This window comes from Natator depressus, chromosome 9, assembly GCF_965152275.1.
Source record: "Natator depressus isolate rNatDep1 chromosome 9, rNatDep2.hap1, whole genome shotgun sequence".
Classification (NCBI taxonomy): Eukaryota; Metazoa; Chordata; order Testudines; family Cheloniidae; genus Natator; species Natator depressus.
The window spans coordinates 76,466,659-76,482,864 of NC_134242.1; the positions used below are offsets into that span (position 1 = coordinate 76,466,659).

The window sequence follows — 16,206 nt, forward strand, 5'->3', positions numbered from 1 at the left end:
ATATGCCTTGAATCTAATACCCTCATATTGCTGCTGCATTTGGTACCCTCTCCATTCCTTACTTTTGTGATTCAAGTAGCACGACTACTCATTCCAACGTTCAGTGTTATTTTCACCTCTTCGCTCAGTTCCTCCCTAACACTCAGTAGATGATCCAGAAAGTTTTCTCTTGTGGTTGGAGTCTCTGGGCCAAATTCAGAGATGATGAATAAGGTGGTGTGGGTTAAGCTTCCTTAAATCTATCTGCACCCACTCTATCAATATGTAATTGGTATAACTTACATGGCAAGGAGCCAGGAAAAAGTGGACATTAACTTAGGATGTGGGCCATTTTAATTTACATCTTCTTCCAGTTAATCAGCATGTAAATTACATCATCTTCGATATCCAGCATATCCATGGGGAGGGTATCAGTAAGTCTCAAGGAGTCTTAATGCCAGAAAGTTTAAGTTACTGTAAGGGAAACTTATTTATATCACCTTACATCTCTGAATTTGGTCCTCTGGTTTTGGGTCATAGGTTTTCTGCTGCCTTTTTGGCTGGCTACACTTGTTATCTAGCAAGTACTTAGGTAGTCTGAATCTTCACAAGTCTTTTGTCCAGGAATGTTAAAAATCCCATGAAAGATGGTGGGGTTTATAAAGTGTACTGGTCCAAATTCACCTTCTGTCCCATTTGTACATCATATGGCATGTCAAGCCCCTTTTGGAGAAGCTATATTTTAGAGATGTGTGCTGTGATTCCTCTCTCTCTATACCATTGACTGAAAAGTGACATTGGATCAAATGTACTGTGTGAATTATCACTAGAAGGGTTCAGGTGTGTTAGGTCCTACCCATTTCATCACAGAAAACAGCAACTGGGAAAAACCTATTAAGTCCCATCTAGTTCATACTGTTGGGACCAGTTCAGGATGATTCCCTAAAGTGCTGTGTCTAAGTGAGCTTTAAATAACACAAGCAATGGGCTTTCTCCATTTCCCTTGGGAGATTGACTGGAATAATCTACAGATTTAACAATTAAGCAATTTCCCCAGGTATGCAGCCTAAATTTTCTTTTGTTCAGTTTTATCACATTACTCCCTTACTATAAAATTCCTCAGGTAATTTAAATATGAAGTGATTTTGGAATATATTTCTTGATGCAGATCATTACTTGATGGGAAAGTGTTTGTTCATTATGGGAAACAGTGGGCTACACAATGCTGGAGGAGACGGAGAGGCAAGTTACAGGAAAGCAGAGGTATGTCACAAGCATATTGGAGTCCATTGAAGTGTGTAAGGGAGCTCCTTCCCTTTCCCTTTGGAATGAAGTAAAACATTTCAGGAATAATAGAAAGGCATTTGGGGGTGAACTCCCCCACTCTGTACCCAGGAATAGCAGTGGAGTTTTTTATTAGATTAAAAGGAGAGGAATGGTATGGGGCCATTGTGTGTATAGAATAGTGTGACACAGGACAGGTCCTAAACACAAACATTCTGAGAAACATGGCAATAAAGTTACAGCTCTATCTGTCCTTATAACAACCCTCTGGCTGTAGAAAAAGTTTCTGGATATGTGCAAGAGAAAATCCCCGGGCTGGATTAAAGAGACTCCTCAGATAGAAAGAGGGCACTGCTGTGTTTTACAGACTTTGTGAAGAGGAGCTGAGACCCCCAAAAAACTCGTTACTGATTCATATATATATAATATATATATATATATATGAAAGATTCCAGGATTGTCACTGTGTGTCACTTTGAAGCCTAGTATATCTGTTGAGTCAGTGTGAAGCAACAGAAACAGCTGTTGAGAGTTCTTTTTGTTCAGAATATCAGTAGGTTCAATTATCACTGGGATTTGAGGTGTTACCATTCACTTTTTAAGTTCTCAGCCATTTTGACTTTACAGATTAAATCTGTGTATCAGCAAGGTATGTCTCTATGTCATGTCAAGAGTACTAGGTCACTGTGGTATCAGAGGTAACTTAACCAATCACCACACGTACTCAACAGCTAATTTGCATACAATGATTTTGTTGGTGTATGAAGGCGAATACACAGATGGCAGATTAGTTCTTGGTCCATTTGCCACACCCATGCGACAACACAGGCTTTCGACTACTAGTTTAATATATAAACCAGCTGTCCCGCCTCAAAACTTCATAGGCAAGAAGAACAGCCTTTTTCTGCCACAGCAACAGAGAGCTGACTACGTCCTGCATTGTTTCTTTTATATCTAACATCCCCTATGCTGTAAACATGCTGTGTACTTGTGTTTTTATCTGTATTCCATGCATATTTTTGCATTTGTGAAACATAAGTATACCTCTTACATAAAATTCTGTATCTGTGTTGTGTGTGTTTATATTTGCACCCCATGCACACGTGTTGCATCCATCCTCTTGGCATGGAATCTTTTAAGAATGGTCTGTCCTGATGTGTGGCATGTGAATCCTTTGGACAGGTGGGAGGGCTTGTTTCATCACAGCTTGAGCCTCTGATCTCTTGCTATCATGGTAAAATGTATGAACTCTAGCTGTTGCTTCTAACAGGTGCTCCTGAGCCATGAGCTATCATAATACTATAGATGATGGAACACAGCAAGTTGGTCTCCACTTTTGGTTAATGAGGAGAATTGAAAATGTGGATGCTAAACAAGTCACCAGGCTTCTCATTTATCCCTTTACTGTACTTAAACGTATTGGCTGAAGAAGCCACCAAATTGGAACTTCACAGACAGACCCTTAAACTCCCCCTTGCCCCCGATTCCAATTTAGGACCCTCTTTTTTCCCACTGAAATGTATTGGTGTAAAGGACAAGGCTAGAGTGACCATATGTCCCGTTTTGGCTGGGCCAGTCCCTTTTTTAAGCCCTGTCCTGGCTGTCTTGACTTTTTTGGCAAACGGGACAAATGCCAAGTTTTGTCAAAAAATGGGGTGCAGAGGAAAGTGAGGAGGGGAAAGGAGCAGCGATGCCAGCCCTGAGCAAAGGGGGAGGCAGGACTCAGGGAGGGGGTGCAGGCAGGGGTTGGGCGAGCAGTGATACCAGCTCCAGTCTGAGGCAGGCAGAGCGAACGGTGAGCGGCAACACCAGCTCTGGTCTCATGCAAGGGGGGCAGGCAGGGCTCGGGCGAACAGCTCGGGCCAGGCCCGCGCAGTGTCCTGTTTTCCCTTTCAGAAATATGGTCACCCTAGACGAGGCCCCAAGGGTGCGTGAGTGGTCCCATGCTGAAGTGTGTGTCCAGTGGTAAAACTGCAAGTGAAGTTAAGAAGCAGAAAGGCAAAGAGAGTGAGACAGCAAGGAAAGGATGATTTAATTCCCACCCATGTTACCAAGAGGCACTGGGCAGGACTTGACGGTGTTCATGAATATTAACTTCATTCACACTTCCAACTGCTTTTTAAATCCTGAGAAGGGCTTACAAAACTTTGGATTTTAAATGTATTTTTCTGAGGAAGGGTGGGGGTTCCATTTCATTAGCTGTACCTGCCCAATTAATTCACCTCCTGGCAATTACTTATAAATCCTCACTCCCGCCCCCCAGCCAAATCAAAAATAGCAAATCTTTTCTATTTCTGCTAAATAATAGCTAACATCCTTTCCTTGGAGATGGTTCAGTTGTACTGTTCTCAGCCCAAAAGTGAGATTTAATTTTTTCCCAAGGGGAAAATTTAGCAGAAGTCATTCATTTTGAAGCAACAGTGAAGATATACTTTCTTGTTTCTGTGACCTCCTTTTCTCCCCTCTATGCCAGTGGTTCTCAAACTTTAGTAACCTGAGGACCCACATTTTGATTTAAAATTTTGCCATGGACCCCCAAGCCTCCTGCTTAGCCCCAGGCCCTGTCCCTACTCCACCCCTTCCTCCAAGACCCCATCCTTGCCCCACCTCTTCCTGCCCCTCCTCTTTCCCGCCTCTTTTCACTCCCTGGCATACAGGAGGTGCTGGGAGGGAGGGAGGAAGAGAAGGCGGGGGAGGAGTTGATCATCGGGGCCCGCGGACCCCTGGAGTACCCTCGCGGACCCCCAGGGCTTTGCAGACCCCAGTTTGAGAAATGCTGCTCGATACAGAGAATTCTGATCTTTCACAGTTCAAGATGACATTGACATAGTCCTCCTTGAGCTCCAGTGCTTCTGCTTGGTTAGAGAGATATGAGTTTGCATTTGTCCATCTGCTTGTCAGAAAAATTCCAGTCGCAGGAGAAATAGTAAAAATCTGCTGTTAAGCTGCATATTTATATAGCACATAAATACACAGCTATGTTTTTGTGTAGGTCATGTATTTACAGTCTTCGATAACAATAAAGATGTACCAGCTGGCCTTTGATTGCTTGTTAATGACTGATTGTACCTTAGGCCCTCATTTTCAGAAGTGTTGAGTATGCACAACCCCAGCTGAAATTAGTAGGATCAGCCAAAATTCAACACCTCTGAAAAACACACCTGTAATTTTCCTGGGTTATTTTGATATGCCAAGGCTGGCAGATACTGGTAAATTCTATGGCTGCATGGTTTGAGATGGATATACCAAGTGCACATGGGTAGAAGAATGCACTGTTCAAAGACTGTTGGGAAGCACAAGCTGGCCCACTTTTTCTTCTCTTTCCCTTTAAAAAAACAAAACCTAATAAATATATATAAAAATTATTACTACAACATTAAGGTTGAAATCTGCAGTGTTAAAATCAAAGTCAGGAAATGCCAAAGTTAATATACCAATGATTGTGCTAATTCAGCTAAATTGCAGAGATATAGTGTGTGCTAGTTCTGTTTTTCTTTGTAATTGTGTGGTTTCATACATTACTGTGTATAATAAATATTAAGAGCCATCCACAAGAGATACAGGATGTGCAACACTCCAGATGTTCCTACCCCTGCTGCTGGAATCCTAACTTTTGCATTTCTATAGATTGTCTTTTTCAGTGCACCCTTCATGTAATGTTAAATTACTTTCTTTAGAAATTATTCTGGTTCTGTTGGATCTATTTTCTCTTTCCATTGTTTATTCTTTTTCACAAGGGATGTTTCTTAAGAATTCACCTGCTGCTTATTTCCTACCTGAAGTATCATCCTGTGACACTGATCATCTCCATGGAAACCAATTGTGTTGTCATGTGCAGAGATTATTGGTCAGGAATACTTGATAAAAGTCTGCCAGTTTCCATGGGCACTTCATGCAGGTCAGGAAAAGTACGAATTGCTAGTTTACTTCCCCCATTGCTTAGAAATGGGATATGCAAATAGAAAGAATGCAAAAAACAGGTAGCTTGTACCTGTTAAAGGTAAACTACTTCCTGGCACAAAGGACAAAGGGGTTATTAAGCTTGTTGTGACGTGTCTGATAAAATCTCTTGTAAATGTGTCTCTGTTCTTGATGTTATTCTTAATTTTCTGACTGGAAGAAATGATGGAAGACACAAGAGGAAGTCACTGATGCTATAATGCAATTTTCTATTCTCCAGCCAACTTACTTAGAATAATTACTTTTGTTGCAATATAACTCATTGTTGTAAGTTATAAATCCTCCCACCTAAAGAGAAAATAACTCTTTCTTCTTTTCCCCCAACATTTTTCTTCTTTTCTGAACTGATATCAAATAAAAATGGTAAGTGGTCTCACTCATTAGCTTAAACCAAATCTACAATTTTAACTTGTGTTCAGGATTCTAACTTCTCCTTAAGTGCCTAACAAAATAATTTAGCTAGCATGGGAATGGGTAATACAAGACACTGCTATATCCCTGTGTTTTCAGGGAAATCTCTGCAGAGCTTCAGTTTATGAGTATTTTATCTTCCAGTTTGCAAATACCAAAGGATCTCAATCTAGGTTACTTCCAGGTTTGTTAAATGCCATACTTATAAGAGGCTAGAGTTTTGGCTTGAATGCTATCTGTTTTTAGCATTCAGCTCAACAGCAGAAAGAAGTGGCTCCACAGGTCTGCTGCTGCTTCTCCAAACTCAGGCCTGAAGTGTCATCTTTCTCACATTATCCATGACTTAGGCAGATGTGAAACAATGAAAGATAACATGAGAACTTTGCTTGAAGCATTTTCAAAATGAAGGAAGAAGTGAGGGAAAGAAAGCTCCCGTTTACCTCTTGCTCTGAAGGGACCCTCCCATTCTCTTAAGTGGAGAAATGGAGTTCTCTAGATTAGAAGAATATCTAATGGAGAAAATGCCTGGAGGACTGTCTGTAGCCCAAGAGTTTGATTTAGTGCTGACAGCTGCTCATCTCTTCAACCACAGGACTGCAGCAGCAGCAACAGGAGGAAAAGCTGAGCCTGCAGCAATCTTTATAGACTCTCACTGAGGCATATCAGGCTATGGACAGAAAGCAGGATGAGAGAACTGTCTTTCAGAGTCTGTTTATCTCTAACAGTTAATAGGGACATCATACTTAAAAATCAAGGTGAGCCATTTCAAGCAAGAAGCAAGCTATGGATATGAACCAAACAGTGAAGTTATTAGCCAGCAGGGGGAGATATTGGTCCATATTTGAATGCTGTAGCTGCCATGTCTCAGTAATTTAGCGGGGGAAAACGTAATACAGGAACCCTAGGGCAGTATTATTGGTATTGAAACACAGATAAAGATCAAAGTTGTACAAGAGTAACTGATGAAAACAACATATTACAAAAATAATCCCTTTTTTTGTAACAGAAGAAAAAACAAATTTATAAAATCCAAACCCAAATCCTAGGGCTCTGAGTACCATAATGTCCTTGAAATCATTCAAATACCACCCCAAAATCAGAGAAAATCCAATCAAACGGAAAACCAAACAATATTAATGCTCAAAACTCATAAATCTTTTGTAAAAACAACAACAAACTGTATGGCAGAAACAAGAGTGACAGAGGCTCAGGCAAACCCAGAGATCATTAGATACATAGCAGGTAATCCACTCCAGTTAGCACTATGACAGATTAATTTTAATGGGGATTTTATAATCATAATCCCAATGAAATAATGCACACACACAGTATGACTTTCCCCCCCCGTTTTAAAAGCAGGTTATCTTGGACATGTCAAGGTTATGTAAAGTAAGAAAGATGTTGCATAGGGAAACAGCTGAACAATTTGCGGGGTTCTAGAACTTGTTTCGGACTTTTATTTTATTTGTGTTGAACAGGGCGACTGTGTTTTATGGGAAGACGTCTACTATCCGTGATTCAGCAGGGAGGGAGTAACGTTTGAGACCTTGTGGATAAAATGTTGTATTTAATTTTACACCAGTAGAGAAGACGCAGAAATGTAACAGAATTATTCCCAGGGTGTGGTGAGGCGAGGAGGGAGAACTGAAAGAATAACCCCACTCTGCCTGCCCCGTGAAAGAAACGGCTGAATGTTATAGAAGCGGGAGAGCTGCTGAGTAAAGAAGAGGCCGCCGCAGAGCGAACCCCTCCGCAGTTTCTTCCATCCGGCTCTTCAAAGAGCAGTACTGCTTGCAACACCTCCGAAGCGCTTTGCAGATCCCTGTCGAGTGGCTCAGAGACAGAGTAGCCTGTACATCAGATAAGGAGAGGGGGACATTTCCTTCTGCAAACAGGGCTCGCCCCCCAGCCCTACTCTCACTCCGCTCCTCTCCTTTAACCAAACAGGGAGAGTCTCTTGCAATTCTTGAAAGCGAAGTGAGCCCTCTTTACCCGCCTACTAAGAACTGCATGGAGTGTGAGCTTTAGGGCCAGGGCTTTAAGTTATCTGGGTGCACCAAGCCTCTGTACCCAGGGCGGCTTCTCCTTTCCAGACCCCAGTGTTGTCCCCACACACTTCGCTTTGCAAGGGGGAGCGCCCGAGCCAGGAGCTAGAACCAGAATCCCTCGTGAAGCGCAGCAGCAGCCGCCTACCCCCAATTATTGCCAAGGTTCTTGGGACAACCAGTCTTCAGAGCAGGGAGAGGCTCGGCCTATGAGAATAGCCCGAGCAAAGTCCTACACAAGGATCCCAATGCTGCAAAGGCTACAGCGCCCCAGAGCAGCTGATTCATCCCCCCCCTGTGTAATCCTGTGCATTCCTCACAACCCTGCCTACTTCACTACAGCCGCGCACCACCGAGCTACACTCTTCCTTCACATGCACCAACCCCAGCTCTGCGCGCCGGCAGCCGTACACATGCACCCCATCGGTCACTTCACGAGCCCGCTCCACGGGACAGACGTTCTTGTACCTCGAACTCACAGCCCCACGCGCCGCTGCAGCTGCACCTCCCTTTAAGATGCCGGGCTGCCCCGCCCCTCTTAGCCTGAGAGGCGGGGTGAGAGGCGAAGGCCCTACTATCCCGCGTCGCTATTGGTCGGTAGGGTGGGGCTGGCCTTGCTGGTGCCTGCGCTGGGGAGTACAGAGAGTGGCGGGGCGGGCTGAGGCGCTGTGCAAGTTGGGCAGCTGGAGGGGAAGCGCTAAGCCGCCGGGACGGGACGGGCTAAGCCCGTGGAATTACAGCGTGGAGCCGGCAGTGCATGGGCGCGTTGAGCCCGGCGGGACCCGACAGCGGAGCCGGGAGACCCGCGGAGAGCTGGACTCCAGCCGAGGGGACCCTGAGGAGCTAATCTGGGGCGAGGCGCGGGGGGCCGCGGCTCGGAGGGACTAGCGCGTGGGGGAGAGGGGCGGATTTCTCCACGGGAACAGCCCGTGCAGCAGAGCGTGTCTGGGGAAGCTGTCGTAGCTGCGCTGGGCGCTCTGGATGCGGGCGGAGTGAGCCCTGCTGCCGGGGGACGCCAACCGCAGGGGATGGGAGCGTGAAACCGGCTGGGAACCAGGGCAGCGGCCGGCGGGATTTACAGCACCGGGAGGATTAGCGGCTCCCCGGCCGCGGCGCCCCCGGGCGAGGGGGAAGATGGCCCTGCCGGAGGGGCTCCCCAGTCTCTGCAAGTGGCTCCTGGGCGTCCTGCTCGCCATGTGCCGGCTCGCTGCGCCGGCCAAGAACCTGGAGCCGGTGTCCTGGAGCTCGGCCAACCCCAAGTACGTGCCGCATCTTCGGGTGCCCCATCGCCGCCACGGGCGTCTCCCCTTTCCTTTTAGCGGGGGCCGGTTCTCCGGGGCGGGGGCATGGCAGTGTGGTCTGGGCGCCTCTGTCTGGCGCAGGAGCTGGCGTCCAGGGCGAGGCAATCCCTTGGCACCTCACGACAGGCTAGGGCCGTTCTGAGCCGGTTGAGCTCGCCCCGAGTCTGCGGTGCCCGCTCCTGCCCCGGTGCTCTCCTCCCGGCAAGGATCGAGCTGGGCTCGGCTGCTCGGGGTGGCAGACCAAGCTGTCATGTTCCTGTGGGTCGCCGCGCAGCCTTCCCTCCTTCCCCGGCCCTTTGAAGTGCCCGGCGAACGCGTCTGGAGTCTCCGCTGCATCTGCTGGGGAAGCTCGTGGGAGGAGAGAGAAATTACAGAAGTTTAACGCGGCTCCGGTGCTTAAATCGGGCCCGTTGGGCTGTAACGTGGTTCGGAGTTCAGCGTTGCTCCCGCGGACTTTGCCTCCCCGTGGCCGATCCTGCCTAAAGGGCCGGCCCCATTGTGTCTGATTTCTTCTTTCCCCCAAATACATAGCTCTGCCTAGATCCAGCGTTTAGAGAGGGGGGGAAGATGACATGCACCAGGTTTTTAAATAGACTAAAATGAATATTTTATTAGCTTTTCTAGCTCTGGATAATCTAGGGTTTCATCTCTTCCACGGAAACCCATTTAGGAAATTGGCAAGGCATCCCGCTGGGGACTCCGTAGGTAACACACATATATGCAGATGGACATAAATGATTTATAGGGCGAGGCGAGAGCCCGAAGTGATCACTGATGAAGCATTTTCTCTCTTTCTCAGATGAATTTAAACACATATATTTTTACTTCTCCCTTACCCCCTCTATTAGGCTGTGTGACTTGATAAAGCTAAATATATTCACTTAATCTTACCGTCCTAATAATGCATTTTCTATTCTAATCAATCATAACCTGGGGGAGATGCCCCCTGACTATGCCCTCGAAGAAGGGTGGAAAGACTGCTGATATGCCCTTGCCTCTTAGAGAAATACCATAGGTTCCTTATTTAGGGACAATGATAATATGAAACGAGCATGTACAATGTATCAGTAAAAGAAGATTTTCTTATTTATCTAATTTGATTTTTCAATTCATGCTGGTGGGACAGTTAATACAGTGGGAGAAGAACATCTCTTTCTCCCCCCCTCCCCCGCCCAAATGGTTCAAGAAGTACAATATTGGAGTCTCATCTGTTTCTTTTATGCCAGTCTGTGTTCAGTCCCAAGCTCTAGGCATTACTTTTCTACAGGAGAATATTCCAGTTTTTGGATGTGCCCAATTAAAGTGGTGTAGAAATATTGTATTTTTAAATCTTGCATCTCACTTAATTGCTGCTGTTCAAATATTTTTGTGGGAGCGTCTCTCTTTTTTCACGAGGATTCCCTGGCTGCACTTAAAACATTACCCAAATTGTTCCTTCTTTTTGCAGTCTTATGACCACACTTTCACAATATTTCCCCCATTTTTTCTCCCCCCCCCTTTTTCCTCAGGGGAAATCGGTGTTGGCAAAAGTGGTGTGGCAGTGGGGTAAATTTCTTTTTATTTGTCATGCAGACTTTTCTCCAGATCTTTGAACCTTTAAGTGTATTAGAATATTTCTGAATAGAATGGACAAAATCAAATTTTAATGGCTCACAAGGGATTTCAAGTTGAATTTGCATTCCAAATTTTAGTGCCCCTCTTTTGCCAATTACTTGTAAAATGTAATAGCTATATTTGGAGATTGGGGTGGTTTTTTTTTTTGGTTGTTAAAAATAGGTTACTGAGAATCTTACTACTTAAGCTATAGATATTGGTCTGGAATTGCCAGCAGATGGCTTTCAATTCACATGTTTTGTGAAAACTTGGGCTAGAGGCAAAAGAACTGGAGGTTAATATATCAAAACCTCATCACATCTCTGTCAGTTTTATGCCAAAACAATGTTCCCTTTGCACAAAAAATTGGGTGAGAACTTTTTTTTTTTTTTTTTAATGTGTGAACTTACAACTTTCTGGCTGCTTTTGCAGATACAGATGAGATCTTGGAATGTGTATCAAGTTATTTGCAGTCTTAACAAGACTTCAGTTTTATTGCGAACAGGATTTCTGTTGATATCTTTATTAGATCACCTAAAAGTAATCTATGCTTTTTACCCCTGGCTTTAGAACTGCACAGATTGCCTCTCCATTGTGCTAGGTTCTGATTGACTCTAGGCCCACTCTCCATTTTTTTTTTTCTTCCTCCCCTACTGTGCTAGTCTGCAAAGGATTTTTTAACACATTTTGACCAATTGGCAAATATTAAAAACTGGCCCCTGGTTTCTATCATTTACCTGAACTCTGCAAGCTGGTGCCAGGGAGACCACTGCCTGCAATTCACATTCCCATTGACTCCAGGAGCCAGTATCCAGGGATATCAATTGGCTTCACAAGAGAAGATTGTAAACTTTGGTGCCAGCCTTTATTTAATAATGCCTCTGGCTGGCACCTAGTAGCACATACCGTCTTTAGGTGATCTAGGTTACACAGACATGGTAAACACATTACACCTAGTTGTAGAAATTTTACTCTTTATATGTACTTTAATAAAATACCAGATATGCTCATCTGCCTGCTTCTTTGGAGCAGATCCTCAAATTGTCCTTGATTCTAAAATGGCTTGGAAGTACTATTTTCTGAGTCAAAAGCTGGTCTTCCTTTGCTCCTGGCAAATTTGTTGTTGCCTGTTTGTTTTACCTGGTATAAAGTGGTAGGCACTTTCCTATCTGTTTCTGTAAATGTCTTTGTTTGGAAACGTTTGTTGTTCAGAACCTAATGGAACATGTTGCCTCTTTGTAAATTGTTTTTCATTTATATTTAAGGCACCCAGAGGCTGTTAGATATGAGTTGCCCGTAAATTAAAGATTGTTAATAGTTCTGTCTTACCAGTTCAGTACTGGTGTACTTTGATATGGAAAGGCTGGTACGGCTTGTTAAAAAAGTAGATATTTTTTGAAGATTTCTGAGAGGAAGGAATCTTTCTTGCATTAAAACATGAACAGAGAAGTAAATCTTTGCTTTTACATCCCCGGTTTCTGAAATCTAATAGTACTGATTCTGTTACCAGAAAAGCTTTTGAAACAACCAGAATTTAAACAACCCTTATCTTCAGGGTAGGGTGACGGGGAAGATTTAAGCACTTCCTTCAAATCCTACTTTATATATCTGATGGGATTCCAGCATTCACTCCTTTTTCCCTCAAGTCCTTATTGTAACGTGGCATTTACAACTTCATGTAGAATACGTTTGGTAGAATCCCAGAACAATTGTGCTCTTAACTTAAAAATATTAATGATGAAAGTTACTTTTCCAGCATGTATGTTTGGATTAGAAAGTAACTGAACGCTTTTAAAAGATGTTTAAGAACCCAACTTGGGTACTAATAACATGTAGGCATTTGGGGACCGATTACATCAGGATGTTTTTGGTAGCAGTCTTGCTGAACTTTATCTTGTAAATCTGAGAGTTTATCTTATCCCCATCTCATCTGAATTTAAAAAAAAAAAAAAGGCTTTATCTTGATAACTTTCTTTCCAAATCTCTTAACAATCAAATGAGTTTATGGCTTTTCTGGGAGAGGGAGGAAAGGGGAAAATGAAATAATTTGAAACAGTTTGGACATTCTGTACAGCTGGACACTAACACTTAAACACCAATTTATCTTGCTATCAGCATGCGAATGTGGATGTAAACGCTCCCATTCTGATCCAGAGAAGTTAGAAAGACTAGGAAAGAGACTTTTTCTGGCCAATAAAATCCCAGTAAATGATTGCCTCTATTAGATTCTTCCCTCTCTTCTCTCCCCCCCCCCTTTGAAGATACCGTCATGGGCCTGGAGCTCAAGAGGAGCCCCTTTCCCCAAGAAGTGACCATCTGCGTTTGTAAATGTATCATGCGGGCTTTGAGGGGGATTAAAAAAAAGTAAATTGGTTCCAGAGACCACCTCAGCTTATTTTAAAAAAAAAAAAAAAAAAAAAAAAAGGTGGGGAGGGAAGAGCGGCTCTAGAAATCATTTGTAACTGATTGCATTAGCTTGGGAAGTCATAGGTGGATGTACCTGGCATGGGACTGATGTGAGATGCCATTTTCTTAGTGCAGAGAGCTTTCCATTCTCATTTGTGCTGGGAAGCAAAAAGAAGACTCCCTCCTTCATTATGTGATGAGTCTTCTTTTTCTGAATTAGTTGATACCCTTGAGCTGCATTTCTGGTACTTTTCCATATCTGGGTAATGTAAAATGTACACTTTGAGTAGACAAACCTGACTTATTAAATTGTTTTTAGTGTTAAATTGTTAATGCCTGCAAGGTTGGGAGGAGGTTTACAAATAATTACTCTGCGTGTTTGGAGTATGATATTCCTTTAATGCCCCACCCAAAAGCAAGCATATGGCAATGAATTTTCAGAGTGCCTAGCTGTCACAGGAAAACTGGTTGCCCTTGTAGTCTAAGTTGTTGCAGTACTTGCCTTAGAATGTAACACTGAAAGAGGTCAAATTAAAAGAATGTTTCATTGCTTATGAAGATCAATGTGTGGGTGGATTTGGAGACATCCTCTTTAGTTAAGATCCTTGTTTTCCTTCCCATACAGAAGGTTTGATGAATATATGAAATAGTTTCCCATTGGAGGGTAATGGTCACTCCTTGATGCTTGTGGAATTTGTTTGGAGTATGGTGGAATTGCTGGTCCTACTTCAAAGTTCCCGCAGTATGGATTTCAGAAGCTAAAGTTTGTAGGAACACTTGCTTATGTAGAACCTATATCTCTGATATATTCATATTTCTGTTTCTCTTCACTTTTCTGCCAGCAGGTCTCTGGTGTCAGCAGAATTTCCCTTTTGAATAGCCAGAGTAGAGTGCAGGACTTGGGTGAGGACAAAGGCACAGCTCCATTGCCAGGCGTGTACTGGGGTTTACCAGAGTGAATAGGGAGCAGTGTTGAAAATCATTTGTTCTCTCTTCCCCTCTACAAATTAACCTGCTGAAGCAGCGCCAACTAGATAGGAATTAAAGATTGGCTGGTTATTCAGTGGTGGTGAAAGGCGGAAATGAATGTGGAACTTCTGCATGATGATAGAGTTCCCACACAGAAAATGTTCAGTTTTTGGTTTTCTGTCTTCTAGTTATGGATAGGTTCAGTTTTTTGGGGTACTTGGTCTCACAGCATTTCTTCTGTGTTTTGCAAGGTTACTAGATAGAGCAGATCCACCTCCGTGTCTCTAGTATCACAGTAAGTTTTCTGTATAGAAGGCAGCTGTGCATACCAGTGAAGTTTATCAAATTCTATCTAGGGCTTGGACCCTTGTGGAATATCCTCCCTTGCTCTTGTGTTTTAATACATAGTGAAAATCAAATTCCTAATTTCCAGACTCTGGTTTTTCAAGGTTTGCCACAACTAAATCTGTGGAACCCCTCTCTATGTTGCTTTCTTCTGGGGTTCAGGTCTCTTTGGAGACGACTGGTTACCAAACAGAACATGCTACACTTTTTAATCTTGTGTTAGAGCTTTTGATTTTTGCAAGTTCTGCTCAATTAGACATGTCCCGCTTTTCACTATGTATTGCTCTCGCTAGCAAATGCAGTTGAATAAGCATATTTAAAAAGTGGGGTGAAACCTACATAGCCCCCATCACACTTTGCCCCCCCCACCTAATAAAAATGAACAATTTGCTTTTTGTTACATTACAATTATTTCCTCTGTGTAGATGCATTTAAAGACCACTCACTCACTAGGATTTTTGAAACACAAAAAACGTTTTCTCTTGTGCTTCTTGGAAACTTAGATCTGCGGTGATTCCTTATCCGTTCTCTATCCAATTGCACTTAACAGTGCTTAGAATGAATACTTCTTTTTAGAAGAAAGAGTGAAAGCCTTTAAAAATATTATGTGGAATTTTCTAAGAGATACAAAGGAAAAAGCATCACACTTTAGACTGGCTGAGCTTGATAGTGTCACTTTAAAGTATGTCAGTATTTTTATGCCCTTTTCTCCCTGCATCCCGCTACTATTCATATAAAGGATGAATTTATAATTTTATTTTTGTTACACAAGCAGGTTTCTGACTCTTCCGTGGGGTGAGAGAAGTAGCTGTGGTTACCCTTTGGAATTAAGTGGACACTATCGGGTTAAATATTGGATGTAGAAGGGGAACTTCCTTCTAGATGAACAAAATGCCCTAGCCTTTTAAATCTTTCATTTAGACACAATTTACTTTCCACTGTGCCAAATATTTTACTTCGTTCACGTTGAGTGAGAAATGCGGAAAAAATTCTTTTGTTTCTAGTCAGTTTCATTTTTGGCCTTTGCACTAGCACATATTACTGTATTTTGTATTGTGAAAAATGCAGGATAAGGATGTGTATCTGAAAAATACGATGATGATTTTGGTGGGCTTGAGCTTTTAATGTGTATTCAACAAACATTTCGGACAAATTTTGACTGGATTAGTGCCCCTTTAAGTGAGCTTTGCATTGGAAGTGAGCAGAGTTGTTCTACAGGGGGCTCAATGAACCAATGTGGTTCTAATTTTATCACATCATCTCTGAAGGGGGTTCTTTGAAAACTGCTTTCTGAGTTTACAGGGGGACAAAAATTGAAGTGTGGTTTCAATGATTTAATCAGACTGTGTGTTATTTAATAGATAGTGTTTTTGATCATTGGCTGGGGTGTACTATTGTTAGACAACTTGGAGTTATGCAGAAATTCTGACTAAATCTTAAATCTCATGAGTGTAATCTTGGAGAAATATTGACCCTGGTGGGCTTCTGTGCTGAATGCTGAAAGGAAACATTCCTAATAAAATATGGTTTGGAAAATTCATTTCAGGCTGGAATTTGGCTTTCCAGAAAGCATTTTAATAGGGAGGAGAGGGAAATGGGACACATCATCCATGTAGCTTTTAAGAATTGATTATAACCTACTATGCTTTTCTTTCCCTCCCCCCTGAAAATTTTACTCCTAGACTTGCTCACTTATTAGCTTTTTGTAGCAAGAAAATTACGGTCTTAAAAAAACAAATTAAAAATACCACAAAGGATAAGACATTTTTGTTCTTGGCAGACTTTTTCTTTTTTATTCTGTCTTTAATGACATCACAGTGTCCTATTTAATTTTGTAAGCATTGGGTTTGACGACTGGTGTCTCTCTGCTTTTTTTTAATGTCTTTTATGAGGGACAAAGTGCTTGATGGGAG

General features: G+C 42.9%; 1 protein-coding gene across 2 annotated transcripts in view; it reads left to right on the forward strand.

The window, feature by feature from the left end:
• The first annotated feature begins 8,407 nt into the window (after positions 1-8,407).
• EFNB1 (ephrin B1) overlaps positions 8,408-16,206 on the forward strand; it is a 135,239-nt gene continuing 127,440 nt past the window's right edge. The window contains exons 1-2 of one of the 2 annotated variants that reach the window (XM_074964503.1): positions 8,408-8,536; positions 8,791-8,938. In XM_074964503.1, the coding sequence (XP_074820604.1) occupies positions 8,814-8,938 (125 nt within the window). In that variant the 5' untranslated portion in view covers positions 8,408-8,536; positions 8,791-8,813. Of the gene's footprint in view, positions 8,537-8,566; positions 8,939-16,206 lie in introns of those variants that run through there. The other variant, XM_074964502.1, reaches the window with a different exon arrangement.